The following is a 25,495-nucleotide window of genomic DNA, read 5'->3' as shown; positions in this document are numbered from 1 at the left end:
CTAGAATGCACTTCGATCAAACACGATGAAAATAGCATACTCCGTACGCAATGTCGTGTGAAGATTGCCCAAACATAACTCGTTCGTGATACGAACCATCTCAACATGTGCAAAATGTCAAAATTACCCAAAAAAAGACATTGCCAAGGCTGCCACACAGGCTAAATGCAAAATTTGCCCGCATGTGAAGCAATGTGACATATCCTCTAAAAGGTGATCTTGCCAACAAAAGACACAAGTAAATAATTATAATCGAGGAGATCTTTCAGGTTGATTTCACAGTAAAATAATATCATTAAATAACAATCTTGATTAAAACCTGCAAATTTCCCAATGTCTAAAAGAACCATTAAGTATAAATTATCGAGTACACCTCATAAGGCACAAAACCCGTTGTTAGTTAAGAATGACTCAAGTTTTCCCTTAAGGAAAATATACACCACAATTCTATGAGGTTTCCATGAATGAAAAAATCCATAACCACTAAAAAGGATTCTTTAATCACGTTTGGCCAATAATCTTCATTAATTAAGTAGATCAGGGATTATGACAACCCGAGATAATAGAACTACAGGATAATAATTAGGTTTGTCATCATTCCCTTGACCATCCACTTTAAATTTAAAATGGTAAATTTCCAATCCTATATTAAATTTGTTGCTATTATATGCTAAGCACTGAGCTTCTAACGACTAATGTTAGTTGAAAATTCTCTCTCATCACCTAAAGAACAAAATAACAATAGGGGCTTACACATATGAGAAATTTGAAACTAAATTATAAAGTCAACTCAAAATGAGAGTAAACTTTTTGGGTGTTTTCTTATCTTCAATCTAATCTACATTCTAAAAATTTTCCCTATAAACATCAAAACTCTCACTAGGGCCGGAGCGAGAATTTTCGGAGCCAATAGAATGGATACCAAAATGTTACGTGAAGGATATCATATATAGACATATGAGCAGCCAGTAACTTAAGGAAAAAATAATACTAAAAAATGTATTAACACAGGCATGAACTGAGGGGAAGAAATACCTTAGATGTAACTAAAAAAGAAGGCCACTGTGGAGAATCACCCACCGCAAATGATATGTAAGCAAACATTACAAGATAACTGACCTGATCCAAGAAGGTCAAATCATAAGTTAAAATAAACAAAATTAATGCAGCAGGCACAAGAAATGCTTCGTGTTGAAAAATAGATACTAACCAATATGGTTACCACATCAGCAGAACTTTCCCTTTCTAGTTCATCTTGGATAGAGCTTTCTGATGAAAAAGAAAGCGTAAGGTTTTGTGGTTCTACCAAAGGCACCAGCTCTTCCTGCCAAGGAGGATTAAGAAATATTTTGAGGAGAGTACATTTGTAAAGTGGGATAAATAGAACCCATACAAAAATTCACCATTAATTTGTGTGCTAATAATGCTGTACAAGAACAAAAAGGAAATTTGTGTACAAATACCTCAAACACAAACAGACTTAACTAAACCTTTTTACAAATTACTTGCAAACTACCTTAGTTAAATAAATCAAAGATTATTAGTATAATCCGCTAACTTCAACATTGACCAATTATCCCTTTCATTTTCATCACCATCTCTCATTTTACATAACACCAAGGGCAGTAGAACCGTTACATATGGTACAGGGCTGTCCATGACAGAGCACTGAATCAGAGGCTTGTTTGCAAACTCATACAATACACCCACTCATTAGCTTTCACGAAAACTTGGTTAGCCAATTCATGAATCACCCTACTGATGAGCACATGGATGTTGTTTGGATGATACGATACCTAAAAATAACTCCAAAAAAAAAAGCATTATTCTTCCAGAAAATCACAAACAGGAACATATAAATTTTCATTAATGTTCATTGGGCATGGTGAATGACTGACTGCAGATCTACCACAGGCCATTATACATTCATATGTGATTTTTCAAGGAATTTGATTAAAATGATTAACCAATGAGAGGCTATCTCAAAAGAAGAACCCAAGAGTATGCGACAACCAGGTTACAATAAATATTGTAAAAAACTTATTCAACAATACAGAACTAAGAATGCGGAAGTTTACTGTTACTTCATAAAGAAAGGGCTGATCATGGGAATATTTCTTTCTTTACACCCTGAAAGATCTACAAAATTTTGACATCCAAATAAAGGATTCTCAAGAAGTAACTTCGACAACAAAATCACCAAACTGGGAATGCTAAACATTTACCACCCATCTGTTATGCCGCCGGCCCAAGAGGGGCCGGCTGGACCGGTCCAGCATGGACCGGTCCTCTTTAACTCCAGGCGGCTCAATCTTGGCGGAAATCAAAGCAGGAAAAGGGGGGAGGCAGCCCTTGTGGGCCCAAGCAATTAATGTAATGAGCTTTAAGAGGGAAAATTTGAATTAAGGGGCTGTTTAGGGATTTCTAATTAGTCCTTTTTGCTTTAGTTAGGAGTTAAGGTGTGAGTTAGGGTTTCAACCGGAAGAAGATCTTTGTGATCCGTGGGAAGAGAGATGGCCGGGAAGAAGGTAGAGGTCTTGGAAGGCGAGATCGGTCAACTAAAATCAAATTTGGAGGGAAAGTTCTTTGACTTTCAAACTCAAATCACCTCCAACAATGAAAGGATAGAGGGGAAATTCACGGTGATTGAAGAAATGTTGAAGAAACTGTTGGAGTTGAAGACAAATCCTACAACATCGGAAGCAAGAGAGACCACCAGAGGCCAGAGTGTAGGAGGGAATCTAAACCCGTTTAGGGGGAGGAGAAATCCGGAAGTGGAGGTCATTGAGGGGGAGGATGACATGCCACCTCTAGAGCCACTCTCTAGAGAGGAGATGAGTTTGGGAAATGACCGGAGAGGTGCTGATTTCGTCAGGAGAATGGAAGAATTTCATCGCCGAGGCGCTGATTTTGAAGGGAGAAGAAGGGAATACGATGAAGGGTTCAGGTATAATCACCGAAGGGAAGATCGTGACAGTTGGGGAGCACCTCCTTTTCGAGGAATGGGAGATTATGAAGGATTCAGGGGACACGGGGGAGACCCATGGGTGGGGAAACTAAATATGCCCATCTTTGAGGGTGAAGACGGCCATGGCTAGATTTACAAGGTGGAACGTTACTTTGCTGTCAACGGGTTGACAGACGAAGAGAAGCTGGCGGCGGCGGGATTGTGTTTGGAAGGAAAAGCCTTGGCATTATATCAGTGGCGTGATAGGAGGGAGCCCATCCGGAGCTGGAGAGAATTCAAAGATTGCTTATTAGAGCATTTCTGAGCCGATGAGGGAGGAGACTTCTATGAGCAATTCTTTGCCTTGACTCAGGAGGGGACTGTGGCAGATTACCGGGACAGGTTTGAGTACTTGGCTAGCAGATTGGAGCAAATTTCATAGTTAGCCCTAGAAGAGAACTTCATGAAGGGGCTTAAACCTGAGATACGAATAGCAGTCAGGGTGCTGGAGCCGAGGAGCCTAGGGAAGGCTATGGAGCTGGCACAGTTGGTGGAAGATCAGAAAAAATCAGAAAGAGGAGCTCGAGGGAACTATTTAGGGGGATCATACAAGATGACTACCACCTTCCTACCATCAAAAGGGGCAGCGCCAGGGAGTCTGAAGGAAGCCCCAAAGGAGAAAACTATAGGGGGAAATGGGGGACAATTCAAAAAGATGACAGAGAAGGAAATGCAAGACAAGAGGGCAAAGGAGTTGTGCTTTAGATGTGATAAGAAGTACATGCCGGGGAATAGGTGCAAGGACCGAACTCTTCAGGTTCTCCTTGTCTGTGAAGATGAGAAAGATGAAGAGGGAGGTGGGAGCAGATCTGAAGAGGAGGAGAAGCTGCACCTGGATGTGGCAGAAGTCTCTCTGAACTCTATAGTGGGATTCACTCCGAGTCACACTATGAAAGTGAAAGGAGAGATAGCTGACCGTGAGGTGCTGGTCTTGATAGATAGTAGGGCAACCCACAATTTCATTTTCACCCAAATTGTTGAGCTGCTTAGGATGGAGTTAGTGGATACTGGAGACTATGGGGTGATGATGGGCACGGGGAAGGTGGAAATGGGTAGAGCAGTTTGTAGAGGGGTGGTGCTGAAGATTCAGGGATCCAGGTGAGGGAGGACTTCCTTCCCTTGGAATTGGGGAGCACTGACGTCATCCTGAGGATGAAGTGGCTACAGACATTGGGGGAGACCAAGATCAATTGGGGTACACTGACGATGGAGCCGGTGATGGGGGGAAGAAGGAGGGTGATCCATGCTGATGCGAGGCTGACCAAGACTGAGGTTTCTCTCAAATCCCTAATCAAAACCATTCAGGAGGAGGGAGGAGGCTACTTGGTGGAGTTGCACCGCCTGGAAGGGGGTCAAATTAGAGGAAGAATGCAAGGTCCCATCTTCAGTGCAGCCGCTCATACACCAGTTCAACGAGGTTTTTCAACCTCCCTAGGGTTTACCTCCTCAAAGAGAGTTGGAGCACACCATTACTTTGAAGGAAGGGGAGACACCGATCAGCGTCCGCCCTTACCATTACCCACAGATTCAGAAAGATGAGATTGAAAAGTTGATCAGGAAAATGCTAGAGGCAGGGATCATCCGACCAAGAGTTAGCCATTTTTCTAGCCTAGTTCTCTTGGTCAAGAAGAAGGATGGCAGTTGGAGATTCTGCGTGGACTACAGGGCTCTGAATAGGGGTACTGTACCAAACAAGTTCCCAATTTCGATGATCGATGAGCTACTGGACGAGCTATATGGGGCAGTGATGTTTTCCAAGCTGGACTTAAAATACGGATACCACCAGATCAGAATGAGGGAGGCAGATGTTCCAAAGACAGCCTTTAGGACACATGAAGTGCATTATGAATTTATGGTAATGCCCTTTGGATTGACTAACGCTCCTGCCACTTTTCAGTCTTTGATGAATAGGGTATTCAAGCAGCACCTCAAGAAGTTTGTACTGATCTTTTTTTATGACATTTTGGTGTACAACAAGACTGTGGAGGAGCACTTGGAACATTTGCGAGTGGTCTTCGAAGTTCTTCAGGAGCATCAACTGAAAGCCAACCTGAAGAAATGCAATTTTGCTTAGTCAAGCGTGGACTGTGGAGTACTTGGGACATGTGGTATCCCAAGGAGAGGCGGCAAACCAGACCAAAATTGAGGCAATGCAGAGATGGCCACTGCCTAGGAACATCAGGGAGTTGAGGGGTTTCCTAGGATTGACTGGTTATTACAGGAAGTTTGTGAAGGGGTACGGTACCATTGCATGGCCTTTAACTGAGCAGCTGAAGAAAGACAATTTTTGCTGGGGAGAGGCAAAGACCAAGGCCTTCGAGAGGTTAAAGGAGGCCATGACTATTGTTCCTATTCTAGCTCTTCCAGACTTTAGTCAGGTTTTTGTAGTAGAGACTGATGCATCAGGATATGGGTTGGGGGTCGTGTTGATGCAGAACCACAGGCCTATAGCATACTTCAGTCAAGTGCTGTCGACCAGGGCAAGACTGAATTAAGTGTATGAGAGGGAGCTGATGGCCATTGTCTTGGCTATTCAGAAGTGGCGCCCTTATCTGTTGGGTCGACACTTCATCGTTCAGACAAAACAGAGGAGCTTAAAGTACCTGTTGGAGCAAAGCATGGCAACTAAGAAGCATCAGCGATGGCTATCAAAATTATTGGGCTACGATTTCGAGTTTCAGTACATGCCAGGCTTGGAAAATAAAATAACTGACGCTTTATCCATGTGCGTTGGGGAGCTCCAAGAATTAGCTGTTTGTACCTTTCATGGTCGGCTGGGGAGCCATCAAGGAAGAAAGCATGCTCGATGAATATGTGGGCTCCGAAAATTCGGCCCCAGCCTCCGCTCGCTTTTCTTATTCGGCGAGGGAGTTTTAACTGAATAAGTTTCGAGGTAAATTTTAGAAGGCAGATGGGTTTGTAGATAAGACACTACCCAGAGATTTCGCCCTCATTTTGTGAGGACTTTATGATCTGAGTTCTGGTTTCCTATAGGCGCAAGCCCCTATAGTTAATTACCCCTCCCGATCACGAGAGAGAACTTTCGATTAAGGCTAGTCTTCGATCAGATACGTATAGAAATACGTGTTATCTGGCATAGCTTTCTTTTTGTTCTTTACACGTAGGTCAACAGAATAATTGAGAAAGATCAGGGAAGATCTGAGGAAAGACAAGAGTAGCCATCCTGGTTACTGCATTGAAGAGGAGAGACTATTGTATCAAGGGAGGTTTGTAATGCTTCGAACCTCCATCCATATTCCCCACTTGTTTCAGGAGTTTGATGGCAGCGTAGTTGGAGGCCATTCAGGAGTTCAGAAGACATACAAGAGGCTAGCAGCTGAGTTCTACTGGAAGGGGATGCATAAAGATGTTGAGGAGATGGTGGCAAGGTGTGAAGTGTGCCAGAGAAACAAATACATGGCAATGGCTCCAAGAGGACTACTACAACCATTGACACTTCCAAATAAAGTTTGGGAGGAAGTGTCCATGGATTTCATCGACGGCTTACCCAAATCAGAAGGATTCACGGTCATCCTGGTGGTGGTGGATAGACTCAGCAAATATGCACACTTCATCCTCTTACGACATCCTTACACTGCTGTGTCAGTAGCAGCCGCATTTATCAGGGAGGTTGTTAGACTGCATGGGACTCCTAAATCGATTTTGTGTGATCAAGACAAAGTATTCCTCAGCCAGTTTTGGAGGGAACTGTACAGGATGCAAGGCACGGTCCTAAAGAGAAGCACCGCCTACCATCCACAGACCGACGGGCAAACTGAGGTGGTAAACCGAAGTTTGGAGACCTATTTGAGGTGTTTTGCTTCGGAAACACCGCGGATGTTGGCAAAGTGGCTGCCTTGGGCCGAGTATTGGTACAATACGTCGTACCATTCTGCCTCTCAGATGACCCCATTTAGAGTGCTTTATGGAAGGGACCCCCCACACCTAGTGCACTATGGAAGAGAAAGTACACCGATTTCTTCAGTTGAGCAGTACCTGAAGGAAAGGGACGAGGTGCTGGAAGAGTTAAAGAAGCATTTGCTGAGAGCACAACAGATTATGAAGAAGCAGACGGACTCACACAGGAATGACATGCAGTTTGAAGCGGGGGAGAAGGTATTCCTAAAACTACGACCCTACAGGCAGAGGATACTGGCGAGGAGGACTGAGAAATTGGCACCAAGGTACTTTGACCCCTATGAAGTGTTGGACAACCTTAGTGCAGTGGCGTATCGATTGAAGTTGCCCCCATCAACTACCATACATCCAGTTTTTCATGTATCATAGTTGAAGAGAGCTATTGGAGAGCATGCAGCTAGTACGGATTTACCAGTGACACTGACTGAGGAATTGGAAGTGATATTAGAGCCTCTGAAGCTTACAGGAGTAAGATCAGATAAAGAATGCAACAAAGAGGTGTTGATTAGGTGGAGAGGCCTTTCCGATTTCGATGCTACTTGGGAGCCAATGGAAAAAATGAAAGAGCAATTCCCTTCATTTCACCTTGAGGACAAGGTTAGTTTTTGAGAGGGGAGTATTGTTATGCCACCGGCCCAGGAGGGGCCAGCTGGACCGGTCCTCTTTTACTCCAGGCAGCCCAATCTGGGCGAAAATTAGAGCAGGAAAAGGGGGGTGGCAGCCCTTGTGGGCCCAAGCAATTAATGTAATGAGCTTTAGGAGGGAAAATTTGAATTAAGGGGCTGTTTAGGGATTTCTAATTAGTCCTTTTTGCTTTAATTAGGAGTTAAGGTGTGAGTTAGGGTTTCATCTGGAGATTGGCTGAAATTTTGAGATCTCTTCTTGGTTTTGGACTTTAGGCTTTGCTAGAGAGTTTTGGAGAGTTGTTCTTCCTCTCGAATTGAAGAACATTGTATCATTTATTATTTTTATTCATTCACTAGTGGAATACAAGTGATTTGTTTGGTTTTCTCTCATATTTCCATCAGTTTTCTTCTGTTTGGGTGCTGTTTTCTGCAGTCAACAGCAGTAAATCTGCTGTTTGCTCATCCGTTTTGGTTAGGTTTGCTTGCGAACTTAAGTATTACCTTAGGGTTACTTGCGGACTCAAGTATTTCCTATCACCATCTTGAGGGGAAAGTTCGAAGGAAGGTTCAAATTTGGGGTATAAATCATGGGGTATCAACCTAATTGGAAACTTGTGAATGACAGGATTCAGATCCCAAAATTGTTGCTTCAATAATGTAAGAATTTTCCAGATTAAATCACATGAAAAGGCTTATTTGTTCTTGCTATTTGTCCATCTATGGAATCATAATTGAGATGCTTCCATTTTTTATTTCCATATATGTTATATGAAATAATGGGCATCAAATGTTATCTTATGTGCAATAGTTTCTTCCCTGTTTAAGTGTGTATTAGTAGTATTTTCTTTCCTAGTTTCCTCAACCGCTCAACGTTCTATATATTGTACCAGTTTTGTATGTTTTGGACTATGATAAGATTTATTCTTTCCTGTACTGGATTCTGGTTTTCTCATTCATGTCAACATTTGAGTAGAAACTAATTCTCTTATATACCGATTGAAATGCTTGATGATTGTGGGCTCGGAAAATTTGTGCTGCGCTTCTTTTTATATTGACGGGGAGAGTTTAATGAGCTTAGATTCCGGGATAAATTTTTGGAAGACAGATTAGATTTTAGATAAGACATTACACAAATATTTCAACCTCATTTTATGAGGACTTCATGATCTGAGATCTGGTTTCCCATAGGCACAAGCCCATACTATGGTTAATTACTCCTGGTAACGAGAGAGCACTTTTGATAAAGGCTAGTCATTGAATAGGCATAAATATCCAGCATATACTAACAACAACTTTGAGGTTTGGATTTTGAATTTTTAGAATTTTTAGAATTTTGAAATTTATCACCGTATGCTTAACGCGAATGATGGGGTAATGATGACGGGCTCGATCAAGATCCCATGATTCCATCATCCTGCGATGTCATGGTCCCTAGTCTACTTAATCATAAGAGGTATTGACTCAACCTAAAGGGTGGAACCTTGTTGGCAGTTATGGGTTGCTTCGTCCAAGGATACGTTGTAAACCCAGGTTGGATGTTTGTCTAAGGGTATGAATTCCAGTAAACCATAGCTAACAGAGAGCTTATATCTTATCGAGCGCACCCTATAATATATTACTCAATGGGCTTTTAACTATTACGGAACATATAGGCTTTAGCCATGATTATAATATAGTGGTGTTATTTTGCAGTAAACCCACTCGGTTAGATGACACATGCCACATCCCTACTAGTGAGAAATCAATTGAGAATGAATTTTAGTAATACATTCAATAAGATATCAACTCTTTGTGAGTTGAAATTACTCTTAGATTCTTATCATCCTAAACAAACAGTTACAAAGTGTGGATGGATTTTAGTTTTAAGCTTTTGATGATGGATTACATTTTAAGAAATTAAACTTTTAGTGGGAATTGAATTTAGGATTTTTCAGAATGAATGAATTTAGATTTTTTAGGGCATTTTGAAACTTAAATAGCTCTCTTCGATTAAATTTCCTGTAAATATGGCTATCTTCGAGGTGTTTGAGCACTTTTAGCAAATCTATGAAGGATTATCAGATCTCTAATTTAGGAATTTGACATAAAGATCATAGCACATGCGGAACTTTGCAGTGTAACGGCATAATGATTTTGACACATCAACTAATGTTCATTTTTTTTATATTCATTGATGTACAAGTATGATACACCGGCATAATGCATTTTGTACATTATTCTTGCATAATGCATTTTATATTGTTATTGTATAATACAAATTGCATATTGTCCTTGCATTATAAACTTTGCACATTGTATTTCAAAGTTTAATATTTTGGGTTTGGAAGTTACTTTGTGAGATGTATGAAGGATTTGAAAATATTCTAATTTGATGATTTGCACAAAAAGACTCTTTTTTAGAAAAATATGCAACATTCATTATAAAATTAAATGACTTTCAATCTCTCCCGAGCTTTAGAATTAATCTTCAATTTATCATCACTTTCTATTAGTACTAGAGCTCAAAACAAAATTTCATATTTAGTTCTAATTTTTTAGCATTTTGGATGTTATTTTGTGCAACTCATAACTATGTTTTATATAAATAATCCAATCTAAAGCTCCAAAATGGGAAGCGAGCAATCATCTGGAAAGAAAATATTTTCATTTGATTAAAATTAAATTAGATGTGTATAATTTTTTCATTCATTCTTTTTTATTTAAGTATGTGAGTGTCCTTTGACTTTTAAAATTTTGGCAGCCTCCTAACATCTCCCCCGTGTCAGGGGCATCAGTAAGCATTTGTCTTTTAGTCTTTCCATTCGGATCAAAGATACGGTGAACGCAGGATCTTCGTATGTTCTCATTCTTCCCGGCCTGATCAAAAGATCAAGGGACACGGGGTCTTCTTATGTTCTCATATTTCCCGGCCTGATCAAAGATCAAGGGACGTGGGTCTTTGATGCTTGTTGTTTGAGCAAGTAAGAAAGTAATTTATACCTTTAGTGTACGACAAAAGACGACGATGACAGGGATTTGGAAAGTTAAAAACTTTTTTCCCTGATATATATATATATATATATATATGGGTAGAGAGAAAATAGGTCGTTGGATGCCTGGGGCATCGAGAGTAGGGAGGACGGTCTTGAGTCTGGGGCGATTGAGTTCGGCATAGTGAGATCGAGAGAGGGGCGTGTTAATAGAGAAGGGAGATGGAGTCTTCATATAGGTGAGAATAACGGTTTGTTGCAAGTTTTTCAGTCAGCACTTGCAAGAGGATGATGGGATGGTGGTCGAGACAATAGGTGGGGGACGACAATGGTGGAGGCTACACGGGTGCACGAGATGGTGGCTGGGTCGGTTAGGGTGTAGGAGGTCGAGTAGGTTGGACGTGGGCACGGATTGGGGGCGGAAGGCTGAGTTGTAGTGTCTCACAGGGGCTACAATGGCCAGGCTAGAGCACAAGGAGAAGGCGAGCGCAGGCCGGCGGGTCGACCTGGGCACGAGTTTTACATGCGATAGAACAGCAAAGAGAGGAGAGGAGAGGGTAGTTCGACTCTTGCGTGCGGTACCAAGAAAACAGGGGAGAGCTCAGGTTGGGATCACGAGGGGATCATGAGATCGTGTGTCCAAGGAGTTATTCGGCTAGGCCCTCTAACGTGCTTGAGTGTTATGAGCGGTTACGAGGAGTTTGGTTAGTGGATTGGTGTATCAATGAGTTGGTGGTCAACAATAATCACATAGAAGTATGCCAAAACCTGACAATGAAATTGACATAGGGGTGGTTGTTTGATTTGAAGTAAAGTCGGTGTAAAGTATTCCTTTTGTATGGGTTTTGAAAATATTGGAGTGTGGTTATAAGAAAAAGGAATATAGTATAAAGTATTTCAAATGCAGTGTAAAGTATCTAGTTCAATTTTAGAAGTAAACAAGCCCAATATCAGCACTTGCAGGAGGGCGAACGGATGGTGGATGAGACAACAGGTTTGGGACAACAATGGTAGAGGCTACACGGGCGCACGAGATGGTGGCTGGGTCGGTCAAGGTGTGTGAGGTCAAGTAGGTTGGACATGCGCACGGGCTGGGGGTGGAAGGCTAAGGTGTCGGGTCTCACAGGGGCTACAAGGGCTAGGCTCGAGCACAAAGAGATGGCGAGAGCAGGCCGACGGGTCAACCTGGGCGCAATTCTTGCATACGATAAAACAGAAACAAGAGGAGAGGAGAGGGTAGTGCGGCTCTTGTGTGCGGTACCGAGAAAATGAGGGAGAGCTAGGGTCGGGATCATGAGATTGTGTGTCCAGGGAGTTGTTTGGCTAGGCCATTTAACGTACTTGAGTGTTGTGAGTGATTATGAGGAGTTATGTTAGTGGGTTGGTGTGTTAGTGGGTTGGTGGTCAACAATAATCAAATAGAAGCATGCCAAAATCTGACAATGAAATTGACATATGGGTTGTTTGATTTGAAGTAAATTGGGTGTAAATTATTCCTTTTATATGGGTTTTGAAAATATTGGGTTGTGGATGGAAAAATGAATATAACATTATAAAGTATTTCAAATGCAATGTAAAGTATCTAGCTCAATTTTTAGAAATAAACTCGTTCAATTTTGAGTGAGAACCTTACGGCCACTATTGGATACCGACCACCACCATCTTTGGGCTTTCCACTGAATTCATTTTACTTGAAGCAAAAAAAAAAGTAATCTCATGCATTCCTTTTATACTCATCAAAACAACTTCAATTATTCCAAAAATGCTACATTCATTTCACACTACATTCCTTTTACTCTTCATTTCTTTTTCAACAAACCAAAAAGCCCTATAATAAGCATTATAATAGACAATGAAAGACCAAATATAAAGAAAAGCAGTCACAACATTAAAGAGAGTGAGAATGACAAGTAAACCTTGACTAACCGAATGAAAGCCCTCTCCCAAGCCACAGCCTTCCCGTTTTGATTGCCAGTATCACCAGCCTCATTGTTGACAGGATATGTAATAATGAAAGCCGATGCCTGGCCAGCAAACAGTCTCTTATGAGAAACAAGCATTCTATTCATCTTTGTAAAAGTAGAAGATCATTTACATCAGAGTAGTTGCTTCCAGAAAATCCTCCTAGCACTGTGCCTGGATCGAGTGGTGCTTGGAAAGCACTTCTGCATGTTTCTTCTGAAGAAAAATGCTGAGAATTTCAACCAAAAAGCAGCATATCTCAGAGAAAAATATATTTAAAGATGTGAACGATGGAAAACAAGTTGGGCGCACCCCAAAATTTTGAAATAAGTTAGCACCTAAAAACATTCTGCAGCAGAGAGTAGATTTATCACATGGCAAAAGAGTTATGCAGTTATTTAATTCGGTAAAACTTTACTATCTACACAATTCCTATATGATTATAGTGCCAAAAAAGAACAATCATGAGAATGGGCAAAGAGGGAAAGTGGCCGTAAAAGAAGCTGATGAATCCAGCATCAAAAAAGTAAATAGACATGCACTTCTCATTTAATAATAAGCATAATAACCACATAAACCAGGTAAACTCACCTCAAAACAATATTCAGCATGTTGTACGCCACCATAATCATCATATCTCTTTTGATTCATTTTGAAATACTGATAAGAAGAAATAATTATTTTGTCATGTGAGGGATGATGCTAGAGTTCATGGAGGAAAAAAAGAAAGACAAACATACACATGCAAACTTGAAGAATTGTCCAAGTTCAATGAAGAAGACATAGATGAACAAAAACACATGCATAAAGCAAGTGAGATTCTATTATGACGATCAAACAATTTTTTATGGGATCCAAACTGCGTCTTACACAAGGATGATAAGTCTACCACACTAATTGCCATACTAATGTCTATGTTGATGATAATCATTATAATAGGGGTTCATAATTTGAAGACAAGTATCTTGAAAGAAAGGCTAGCTAAAGAGTTTGAATCAAAGACATTCATCCTCTTAGTATTTTCTCGAGATGAAAATTACTATAAACAAATATGGTATCACCATTTATCAAAGAAAATATCTTCTTGATTTAAAAAAAAAAAAACTAGTTTGACTAGGAGCAAATCTGTTGACACCCAAACACTAATCAACCATAAAATTGAGTGAACTTAGAACTAGTACTCCAATCAAGAAGGGATGACCATAGATTGGTTAGGAAATTTATTTATTCATCTCATACCAGACTTGACATCACCTTTGCAATCGACATAGCAATTCAGTTCAAGCATGCACCTTATGAATAACACAATTATTTTCACGAGATAAATGGAAACCCAAGATGGGGGAATTTTTCAAGAAAAGGAAAACTCCATAGTTGATAGGAGATATGCATTAAGGTAATGCACCTATAATTGGACATAACATACTGATGTCGATTAGTTAGACTACATAGTTTATAAGAGATTTTCATTAAGGTAACGCACCTATAATTGGGGTAATCTTGTGAAATGGAGAGCTAAACTTAAAATGATATGGCAAGTAGCAATCCAAAAGCAATACCCAAAAGCTTGGAAACTAGGATTAGTGAATTAACCTAGCTTAAGTTACTCCTATAAGAAATCAAAGTCAGTCAAGGTTCCTATAATAATATATTAGGACAACAATGTTGCTATTACTATAGTAAATAATCTAATCCATTATGATTGAACTAAACATGTAGAGGTAAATCAAAACTACATCAAAAAAAATTTCAAAGTCAAGATTTGTATGTTACCTCACTAACCAGATTGTTGACATCTGGACCAAAGGATTGACTAGACCAATATTTAAAAAAAAATGATTAAAAAGCTTGGCTTATATGATATTTACAAACCAGCATACGAGGGAGTTTAATTTCGCAGCTATCATTTCCTATGAAAAAGGGAAATAATAAATTATTTTTTAAAATTACTATACTTTCCGTTTCCATAAATGAATTACAACATGCAATTATCATTAGGGGCTGGCGGTTATTAATCCCTAGATGGTATCCTTGCTGGCATGACTCATATATTGGCATGCGCTAGTAGCGAATTCTTCCAGGATTGCATTTCTAGCAGGGTATTAGCCTTCACACATTGTAAATATGCCTTGGAATAACGACAGCTAACATTGGGTTGTAGGATGGTTGATTCATAAGAATTCTATCAAGTAATAATTAATAGTTTTCTATGTAAAACTTGATGCAATTTTTTTATTTCCATTCTCGTAAGGATTTGTTAATTTCATCCATATATATATAAAGCAAAAGCATCAACACGCAAGAATCATCTGAAATTTTGTTTTTGCTTCCATATGTCAATGCTCACACCATCGGAGATTGATTATGTCCCTACATTTCTTCCATGTGTTACTTTTGGGTGGAGGTGAGTGTTAATGTTGATTGGAGAAGCTGGTGACATTCAAATTCAATTAAACCTCACTTTTTCAACATAAATTCCACTCCTATATAAATTCTTTAATTCTTAGGTGGATTTGGACTCAATTTTGGCTATCGTTTAGGCTCCAGCATTTTGTTTGTGGAGATACCGTAATTCTTAGTTTACTAATAATGTGATTTAATTGACCATTTGTCATCGATGCCCATAGCTCTTTGTTTTGTTGTGTTAATGTTTGATAAAATTTGGTGGTGTTCTATTTCTTCTAATGCTATCAGCTTTTTCCTGCATATTTTTTTACGTGGGATTAGGTTCCTTTTTGTTGACCTCTATTCAGATAAAAAAAAATGAAATAAAAAAATGCATACATGTCGCTGCCAAATCCCGCAAAACCTGCTCAAATCCCACTAGAACACTGTAGATGAGGCGCCGTTCTAGTCAAGTCCTCCGCAATCCCTGCCGAAATCCAGCTCTCAATCGTTGCCCCTTTCTCGTGTTTAAATACCGAACGAATTCCTGCTCGTTCCACTTCCAGTCGCTGCTCTATCTCCCACGACACTCTCTGCTCCCACAACCCTAGATCCCGTCGCCTCTCCTCCACTTGACCTCTTCAGGCCGCCGACCTTCAGCCCAAACCGAGAGAGAGAGAGAGAGAAGGGAAGATCTACCTTAGCCGACCTCCTCTCCAAACCGACGCCTAGCTCCGACTTCCGATCTCCTACTTCCTCTCCGACCTCCAGATCCCGTCGCCCCTGCCCTAGACGACATTCCCTTCTTGTCGTTTCGGGAGTTCCGACATTTGATCGAAAGCAACTACTAGAGCTCGCTTGGCCGTGAAGGTAACTTTCTCCCTTATACACGCTTGTTCGGCCAAATCTCGTAGACCCGCTGAACCGCAAAGGGAGGAAAGGAAGAGAGGTTGTTTAATTTTTGTTTAAAATTAATGTTGATTAATTTTAATCAAAATTAATAATAATTATTATTAATTAATTTTAATTAGTCATAATAAAAAAATTTATTTTAATTAATTATAATTAATTTTAATTAACTGAAATTAGTAAATTAATTATAATTATCATAAATAATTATAATTAGTTTTAAGAGATTAATTATAATTAATTTTTAATTAATTATAATTAACCTTAATTAAAGTTAATATTAATTAACACCGCGAGAACTCAAATGATTCGGAACCATTTTGGACTTGAATCAATTTCAACAAACAAAATTGAACTTGGACTTGGATCAAACTTGCATATTGAACTTGGTCTTGAACCTTACAAAATCACATGGAACTTATTACACATAAAGGATAATAAATTGAAGAAGATAACTTGAGCATTGAATGAGCAACAACAATCCGAATGCAATCATTGGTTGATAAGGAAGTGTAATCTAAAACACAAATAAATACACAAGAATACTTCGGTGAATATTGTGACTCATATGTGAAATATTTCACTCACAAATGATAATGATGGATAACATGAAGTTGCCCTTAAGTAATGAAAGATTTCAAGATTCTTGGAATATGATAGTAGTTCAATATACAAGATCCACACAAGTTGTGTAGAAGCACCTTTGACCGACATCCACTGTCTTGCAAACATGTGTAGCAGTCCCTACAAGTACTTAAGGAGATGCAAGGAGATGTAGTCAACATTGTGATATCCCTACGATCAATGTTAACTAACCAGTAAAGGAAAATGACATTCCCTTACAAACAACTATGGGGTATATGTAAGCATGCATGAGCGATAGTGATATATATCCAAATGAATGTCATGCAGTCCATATAAGGACGAGGATGATTGATGCATATGCTAATCATACAAGCAAAGGTGTTATCATCTTATTGCTTTCAAAGGCAACGGAGAACTTGCCCTCAAATATAAATTTGTAAGATAATACACCAAATTCTTCCAAGCAACGACAGATATTAACAAATAGCGAAACAACCTATGAAGCTGTGAATGGTAAATGCTATGTCAATATTTAAGTAATGATAGTAGGGAGGTCACAAATGAATAATGCAGTTACTTATGTATGTTGAAAGTCAACATACAACAAGCAATATGCAGTGAATATCGGATTCTGCCTACGACCAACTATATGCATACATACAACTGAATACACCAGTCTTCTGCAAGCAAAGAAGAATAATACAAAATAAATGCAAGTGTTTTACGAGCAGCGGAAGAAGTTCTACCATACACATAACATGTCATCTACAAGAAGGGTAGAAGGAGCCTATGACAAGCACTTAGATATTTATACAAGCTTGTAATAAGGCAACAACAAATACATTGATCCTCAACCAACAAGAGCAAAGGATGCATAACAAATACAAGTGACTACAAATCTCTATAAGCTGTCATAGAAGATTCATTAAGTGTCCAAAATACCACCGCACAAGTACACCGTAGTTTGTACACACATAGGTACACTAAAGGGGAAAATACAATCCCAAACCCGCATGGGCCCCGACGAGCGTGTTATTGGTACACACGTAACGTTTAGGGATGCTGCGCGGGTTATCAAAATTTAAACCCGATCCTCCTATGCAGGTAAAAAGGAGTAGACAGAGTTTAATTACGAAATGCCCCCAAACACCCGCATGGGCCCCGACGAGCGTGTTATTGGTACACACGTAACGTTTAGGGATGATGCGCGGGTTATCAAAATTTAAACCCGATCCTCCTAGGCAGGTAAAAAGGAGTAGACATGGTTTAATTACGAAATGCCCCCAAACACCTGCATGGGCCCCGGCGAGCGTGTTATTGGTACACACGTGATGTCTAGGGATGTTGCGCGGGTCAATAAGTGAATTCATGTTTGAACCTGATCCTTCTATACAGGTCAAAAGAAGTCGACAGGGTTCGAACAATAAAACAAATATACGATTGTGGCGACCGTCATATTTGTCTTAATACATTCATATTAGGCCTTCAAGGCCTATAGCAATACGAATTCACTATCAAGGGCATAAGCCTACGAAATCTGATCCTCTATTGATAATTCAATAGAGTTGACAAGATTCAATCAATAAAAGAGAAATGATCCCGAACACCCCGATGATGGCCGTGTTGAATGCAGATCTCAACCGGAGGGGTTCCCAAATATTTTCAAATGCCTCTCAAAAGTCCATTTCAAATAATTCAAAGCTCCACCCAAATACCCACGAAAATCCAAAAATCCACAAAATCCAAAAATCCAGAAATCCCAAAATTCCAAAAATATTTAAAATCTGAAATCTATCCATCAAACACTTAAAGCAAACTCCATCCACCATCCGCAAAAGTTTGCTGAGGTTGACAAATCAAAATTTACTTCAGCTTACAAAAAAGCTAAATGCTTAGTCGAAAATATCACTAGGATCCATTCTCAAACAATCTCCTGCCAGTAAGGACGTGGTACGTGTCCTCTAACCGGCGGTTTGCCGCCAAATGGCACCGCAGGATAAACGGTTATGACCCGGGGCCCTCTGAACCGAGTGGTTTTGCCGCCAAATGGCACCACAGATAACGGTTATGGCCAGAGCCGATACGCTCCTTAATGGCGTTAAATCCTTGAGATATGAATCAATAGAATATGATTGACAGGGCATGAAGCCCTTTGTCAGCTAAGGTGGATTCAAATTTGTCCCCTTAGACAAACATCAACCCCGGTCTACAAGGTCCCCTTGAACCAGAACTCAGATCATAAAGTCCTCACAAAATGAGGGCAAAATCTCCGGGTAGTGTCTTATCTACAAACCCATCTGCCTTCCAAAATTTACCTCAGAACTTATCAGTTAAAACTCCCTCGCCGAATAAAAAGAAAAGCGGGCGGAGGCCGGGACCGAATTTTCGGAGCCCACACTTTTGATGCTTTGTATAATTGTGGTAGTTATCTTTATGCTATATATTTTTGCTTCTGAAATGACTTTGGCGTAGCCATGAAAATTATCCTGAGTTTTTGTTTTCGATTCCTTATGCCAACGCTTACATTGTTGTTGACTGATTTTCTCCATTCATTTCCTTCAGTTTACTTCCAATGAGTTCAGTTGTTGGATGGAGATTCTGTTTAATGTTGATTGAGACTAAGTTTCGGCTCTTTTTTATTAATGATGATGTTGCTTATGAGTCTTATTTCTATCTTCACTGGAGAAATTATTTCAATCCTAAGTGGTTTTGGATTCTGTTTTGGATGTTGGTTTAGTTCCAGGCTTGTGTTATTTGGAAATGTCTTCCTTTGCAATCAATGTTCCAAATACTTAATTAATCATCTGGATAAACCTTCTTTATTCCTTTGTCATGTTGATCTTCTATTTGTTAAGAAATGATGGTTTTACCCTACTTCGTCTTGAGCTTCCCAATTTTTTGTGTATCATATACTGATGTGTTGACCAATCTCCCTGCCCCATATTTTTGCTTCCAATATGGTTTGCAAAGCTGCTTTTGCCCCAATTTCTTGGTTCTTACTATCAGAGTTCCCAACAGATAGGCTGAGGATGTTATTAGGATGTGATTCATGCTTGAAACGGGCTTTCAATTTGATCCTAATGTTCCAATGCCTATCGTATGGTCGTTAGCAGGTGGATTATAACTAACATTTGTCTTGCTGTACCCAATTGGGTTTTTTGGTTAGGTAATATAATGCACGGACTCTGGCTTTCTTGTTTGGATGCCCGACCTTTTCTTGTTTGGTTCACATCTTCGGTTGGTTACTTGGTATTTAAAGTATAATGCCCTGATTTCTATTTTGAAAAGCTTGATTTTCTATTATTATTTTAACACCATGATGAGTTGGGATCCCTTATGCACATTTATGAGTGCCAACCTCCAACATAGCTTATGAAAAAACGATTGTATACAGTGTTTTTACTATTATGTCTCTTCTTTTGGGATGTGATAGTATTGGTCTCATTGCTTCTGAATTGCTAAACGGTGTGGTTATGGATCAACTGGTTTTTGGTAGCCACTAGATTTGGAGGGTTTTCCCCCTTTTCTATGCCTTTATTATGGATCAATTGTTCTCAAGAATCGTTTATCCTCTGTCTCTATTTATAAATGTTTACATACCCTTCATGCACTAATCTATACTTTTCTTTGCTTTTCATACACAACTACTGACGATTCTAGGACTTTCGTCTGCATTCTGCTCCTAGTTTGAAAATTGTTTTCTATAACTAAATCTTTTCTACTTAGTTTGATCCACTGTGGCTGATGTACAGAGACTCCTAGAAGTAGGGCTGAGCAAATGCACCTGACTCAGGCTAAAGATAGTGCAACTATTTTTTGCAAATATTTTTTTTATTTTTATTATATATATATATCAGCACCATCAATTAAGGCTCTATCTGCAAAATCAAAAGGAAAATATGAATCATGCAAAAATGCACCTGAAGGACACTTTGCGTAGCACAATCATCAGCCAAAGGTTTCAAGCAAATATCTGCAAGAGATACCATGCTTCCAGAATAATTTGCATGCAATGTATCAACCTGTTTATCAGAACAGCTAAGGAATCATCACATAGATAAGTAGATACAAACAAAAAAGCTGAAAAGCTTGCATTAATTAGTTTACCTTCTTTTGTATTTCAAAAAGTAATTTCATGTTTTGATCAGTTACAATGCTGGGAGCCATGGCATTTTTAGAAACAGGAACAGTAGCTAACACAAGCTGCAATAAGAAAACTTATTATTTATTATTTAACATGAAATTGAACCACCATGCACTTGTGAGAAAAACGAGAACACTAGCCTATCAAGGCAGAACTTTATTCCCAGAGGCTTTATCTATAATGAACTTGTGCTTCATGATTTATACCAGACCAAGTAGTGCAAATAGAAGGTTCAATGGCATGATATCGCGAGGCCACCATTGAATAAATTACTATCTTACTGGTTTATAATTTCCACAATGCTTCATTATATAAATGAGATGACCAGTAAACTAAGTTACAATTAGAATTTAATTAAATAATGATTGACCAAGAACAACAGCATAACATAAATATGGATTTTACGGATGACGTGTTAAACATGAATGGTAATTATCTGAAACACAAATTGGAATTTATAATTATTTACTGTTTGAGAGAAAACAATACATATTTGAGATGGCATATAAGTAGACCTGTTCAATTCTGTAGAATGGAGCAAGATGATAGTCGAAAAAACGTTTTTCCTCTGCAGCCTTACTGCCATGGCCCACCCAAAGCTGGAACAGGTAAAAATGAAATTAAAAGTGTCCCATAAAATAGCTTTTGCAGGATTCATGACAAAGAAAAAAGAGATGGCAATCAATGTAACGGACAAACATTACAACAACAACATCATCAAGCCTTTATCCCATTATGAGGGGTCGGCTACATGAATCATTTTCCTCCATTGTGTCCTATTTTTTAATGTGACGGACAAACATTAAAAAAAATTAATAATAATAATAATAATAACAAGCATGCATTCAAACAAATGTGTGAAAATATTTATTATTCTGGAAATTGTAGAACAATTACAAAATGCGTGGTTTCCATACTTCCCAGTGTTAAAGGAGCCGAAATGAGAGACGTTACACGAAAAACAAGCTTGTTTCTCGCCTTATCTAATCTGGGTGCAACACCAAATTAAAATAGAGTACGAGTAGTGGAAAGAGTTATAACTAAAAGAGTTATGAAGTATAAGGACTAAGTATTCAAATTGGGCCTTGAACTATGCCTGGTAGGTATTTGTTTTCCTAGTCATCGATGAAGGACTAGCAGAAAGATTTGTTGGAAGAGCCTCAAAGCTACTAGAGAAATTACTCTCATCAAAAAGACTTGTAATAGAAGTACCCAACAAAAAACACTTTTTGAGAGTGCTAAGCAGATCAAATAGATCGAAGTAGGAGAAACAAAAACATCTAGCACCACATACACATACATGATAAAAATAATAAATAAATCATAAAGACAAAAATACCAAGATTTCCATGTTTCTGGGTGGGCTGTAAAAATCACCACGCAAATATTTGAGTGATTCCAGATCGATTTTAGAAAGATTGCTATTCATAAAAGACTTCAAGATTTGATTCAAGGCTTCCAATTGGCACAAATCCATATAAAATTTATAATATTTTTAACAGCAACAATATTGATTAGAAAAGAAAATATACCACTATTTAGCTCAGAGCGGATAGCACAGAAATGATGATGAACACAATCATAATCTCACTGTTCTTTCAAACCGAGATATCATGAACCATCCACTTAGTTAGTAGAGATACTGATGTGAAACATAAAAGGAATTGCAGGAATTTAATAAAAATTGTTAAGCTTACTAGTTTTAAAATTAATGTTTCACAAGATTAGATTCTAAGATTTCTTAGTTGATGTTTTGCGTTGGTATGCAGTTATAAACTAGGTTAGAATGACAATTTAAAATAACAACAAAATTATAGCAAAGCTAGATGCATAAGTAACAGAAATTCACCGGTTAACAAATAGAAAGTTCACTTTCAGTTCCCCTCACACTCACTCTTAAGGGTTTTTTTAGAATGACGCCACTAAAAGACAGAAAACGCCTGCAGTATTGATGCAATCAAAAATTTGGGAGAGGGACCCAAATTTTTTATCACAAAAAGAAGCTCTTTCTAAGAACAAAATAAAGACATAAAAATACTCAAAGACACTTTTTATATCATAAAAAGAAAAGACTTACAAACTTGACTTTCAACATAAGATGACATTACAACCCTTGACTCTTAAACAAAATGACGACAAAAAAAGACACCCTAAACTTGCTGACTTTGAGAAGAATGATACAATGGAATGGTTACTATGGAGAGAAGAAAGAGATTAGGAGACGAGACGAAGATTGGAAAGAGCCCGCAGGATTTCCGAAGGAGGTGGAAGAGGGAATGGACAAAGCTCGCAAGCTTTTCCAAACAACAAACCCGCAGGTTTTATCTCCAAAAATCATAATCATCACATAACATTTTCTTCTCAAAATATCTCATATATATAGGCCATAGAGGGGAAACATAACAGCCAAAAGTTCCCAAATTCCCATATAGAAATGAAAGGCCAAGAGCCTTCCGCGCTGAAATCCCAAGAGCACATCAAAATTCCAATGAATAAAGTCACGGAACCAGCCAGGAACAAGAACAAGCCACAGTTTCAGCACAGGAAACCAGGAGGCAATTCAGGGAAATCAATTCTCGGTCAAAAAAGAGGTGCCAGAGCAGTAAAGTAGACAGCCACCCGAAGAGGCAGCAACAAACCCGAAGAGAGCAGCAGCCCGTGAGAGAAAAATCCAGAGAAGAAAAGCTGCAGCAACTCCAATTCAAGAAGAATGTGAAAGATCAAGTTCCACCCACCAAATCTTGCTCCCAACATTAATTTTATAACTAAACATCAGCTCATAATGAGCTACACTTCTACTAGATATTAATGAGCTTGCACCAACTAAAAATTCAACAACTAAAGCTCCAACCAAAAATAGCCAAGGCCCATATGAAACCAACAAGCAGCCCAAAAGACAAGATGGAAGATGAAAGGACAAGAATATGAAGAGAATGAGTGGGGGAAGATGAGAAGACACAAGGCAAGAAATTACAAGAAAAACTCAACTTGTGTTGACCCCCCCCCCCTTGTCTACATCAAGTATTGCCCAATGAAAAGTTAGCTAGAGAGAAAGGAGTCCGTGGATATCGAATAACTCGCCACTGTCCGGGGATTTGGTGCTCGTCGATGTCAGTTTCCAAAGTGCAAAGGATCTGGTCGACATAGTCATCAACAATGTGATCGATCTCCAAGTTGAGGTCGAAGAAGGGCGATATCAGCACATCTACTCGTCCTTGATGATTGTATACGAATCCATGGTCTCTTTTAGGATCAGCCATTCATGGGGAGTAGGCCGGGGTTGTGTAGCTCCTTCCTTGGATGGTGTATGAAGTACGGAATGAAGTACGGAAGAAGAGAATGAGAGGAGGGAGAGGTTAGGGTGGTCGGCCAAGGCTAGTTGGAAAGGTCACTTTAATTTCAGATTTAGGTCTAGGTTAGTGGAGGGGAAATAAATTAAAATTTGAAATCTAATTTCAGATTTTATAATTGGAAAGGAGAGAATAATTTTGAAATTTGAATCTCCTCTAAAGGAAGAATAAGTGGGGTGGCACACCTTGAAAGGAGGGCGTTGATTGAGAGCATTAATGGAGACAATTAATTAAGAGAGAGAGGGGTAGGGGGGCCGACCAAAGGAGAGAGGGGAAGGGTGTCCACATTCAACGAACGTGTCTACATGCAATGAATGTGGGATTTGGAATTAAATCCCAATTAATTTCAGATTGGGAGTGATTTGGGGGGCTTCTTAAAATAGATTTACTAATTAGGAAAGATTTTGAATTTCAAATCTCATTTGAATTCAAATTAAAAGACTTTCAAAATTAATAATAGGATAAATTAGGAAGGTGTTTAAGAGCCAATTTGAATTTGAAAACAAGGGCTTATGGAGGAGGGGCCAACAGCTTGGGCTTGGGATCTTGGAATGTAGGTTCTCTTACAGGCAAATTAATGAAATTATTTGATATTATGATTCATAGGAAAATAAATATTTTTATGCATTCAGGAAACTAAATGGGTTGGGGAGAATGCTAAGGAGATTAATAGTTTAGGATTTAAACTTTGCTAGTCTGATAGAAGTCGTACTAGAAATAGTGCATATGTGATTATAGATAAGAATTTGAAGGATAATGTAATAAAAATTGATAGAATTGGAGACAAAATTATAACTTTGAAAATTATTTTTGATGCTAAGATGATTAATATTATAAATGCTTATGCTCCTCAAGTAGTTTTTGATATGTGTTTAAAATTGCAATTTTTGAATATTAGAAGAATTAATTCAAAAGATACCTCTTGAAGAAAGAGTTTTTATTTGAGGATATTTAAATGAACATGCTGATAGAGAGGTAGAGGATTTTAAAAGTATTCATGGTGGAATGGGTTTAGAGAGACTAATGAAGGTGATAAGACTATATTAGAACTAATGAAGGTGATAAGACTATATTAGATTTTGCTGTAGTTTATGATTTTGTAATTGCTAATACCTTAGTTAGAAAAGAGATTAGCATCTCGTCACTCATAAAAATGAATATAGTAAAACTTAGATTGATTATTTTCTTATAAGAAAAATAAATCATTTAGATTGCAAAGATTGTAAAGTTATTCCGATTGAAAGTTCATACACCAAACATCGCTTATTAGTTTTGAGCTTTAAGATGAAGGGGCAAAATATAAAAATATTAAAACATTGTTCTAAGATTAGATGGGGCATTTAAAGAGCACTGACAAAAAATATTTTTGAGAGTAAGATTTGAAATCTTAAGATTTTGTTTGTGCATGTGGAAGCGAATGTTATATGAAAAAAGTAACTAGTAATATTAAGAATGTTGCAAAGGATTTACTAAGAGTTTCAAAAGAAAAACCTCCTAATAATAACAATAGTTAGTGGTAGAATCAAAATGTGCAAGAAAATATCAAAAATATGAAGCTTTGTTATAATAATTGATTTCGATGTAAAAACTTTGAAAATTGGAAAAGATATAAAGAAGCTCGTAAGGTGTCTAAGAAAGCA

The 25,495-nt window shown here is 38.5% G+C and overlaps 1 protein-coding gene across 1 annotated transcript; it reads right to left on the bottom strand.

The window, feature by feature from the left end:
* Positions 1-963: 963 nt before the first annotated feature.
* Positions 964-23,765, bottom strand: LOC114579375 (NPC intracellular cholesterol transporter 1-like). Its single transcript, XM_028693728.1, has 9 exons — positions 23,583-23,765; positions 21,021-21,104; positions 20,469-20,564; positions 20,282-20,383; positions 13,074-13,142; positions 12,616-12,711; positions 12,437-12,544; positions 1,211-1,324; positions 964-1,119 (listed from the first exon to the last, which is right to left on the bottom strand). Exons 1-9 carry the CDS (start codon positions 23,763-23,765, stop codon positions 1,003-1,005), a joined length of 969 nt encoding a protein of 322 aa, XP_028549561.1. The 3' UTR covers positions 964-1,002.
* Positions 23,766-25,495: the final 1,730 nt, after the last annotated feature.

The sequence above is a fragment of the Dendrobium catenatum genome, unplaced genomic scaffold (genome assembly GCF_001605985.2).
Source record: "Dendrobium catenatum unplaced genomic scaffold, ASM160598v2 fragScaff_scaffold_348, whole genome shotgun sequence".
Taxonomy (NCBI): Eukaryota; Viridiplantae; Streptophyta; class Magnoliopsida; order Asparagales; family Orchidaceae; genus Dendrobium; species Dendrobium catenatum.
Note: the sequence above shows the minus strand (reverse complement) of the source record. Positions and strands in the feature narration are given on the sequence as shown.

What these genes read in the sequence shown, in the direction of transcription:
- LOC114579375 (XM_028693728.1), bottom strand. Translation starts at nt 23,765, where the DNA reads ATGGCTGATCCTAAAAGAGACCATGGATTCGTATACAATCATCAAGGA. An exon ending in ATGCTGAATATTGTTTTGAG is followed by an intron (nt 12,712 to 13,073) that starts GTGAGTTTACCT and finishes TGAAATTCTCAG; the next exon opens with CATTTTTCTTCAGAAGAAAC. An exon ending in CTTTCATTCGGTTAGTCAAG is followed by an intron (nt 1,325 to 12,436) that starts GTTTACTTGTCA and finishes CCTCCTTGGCAG; the next exon opens with GAAGAGCTGGTGCCTTTGGT.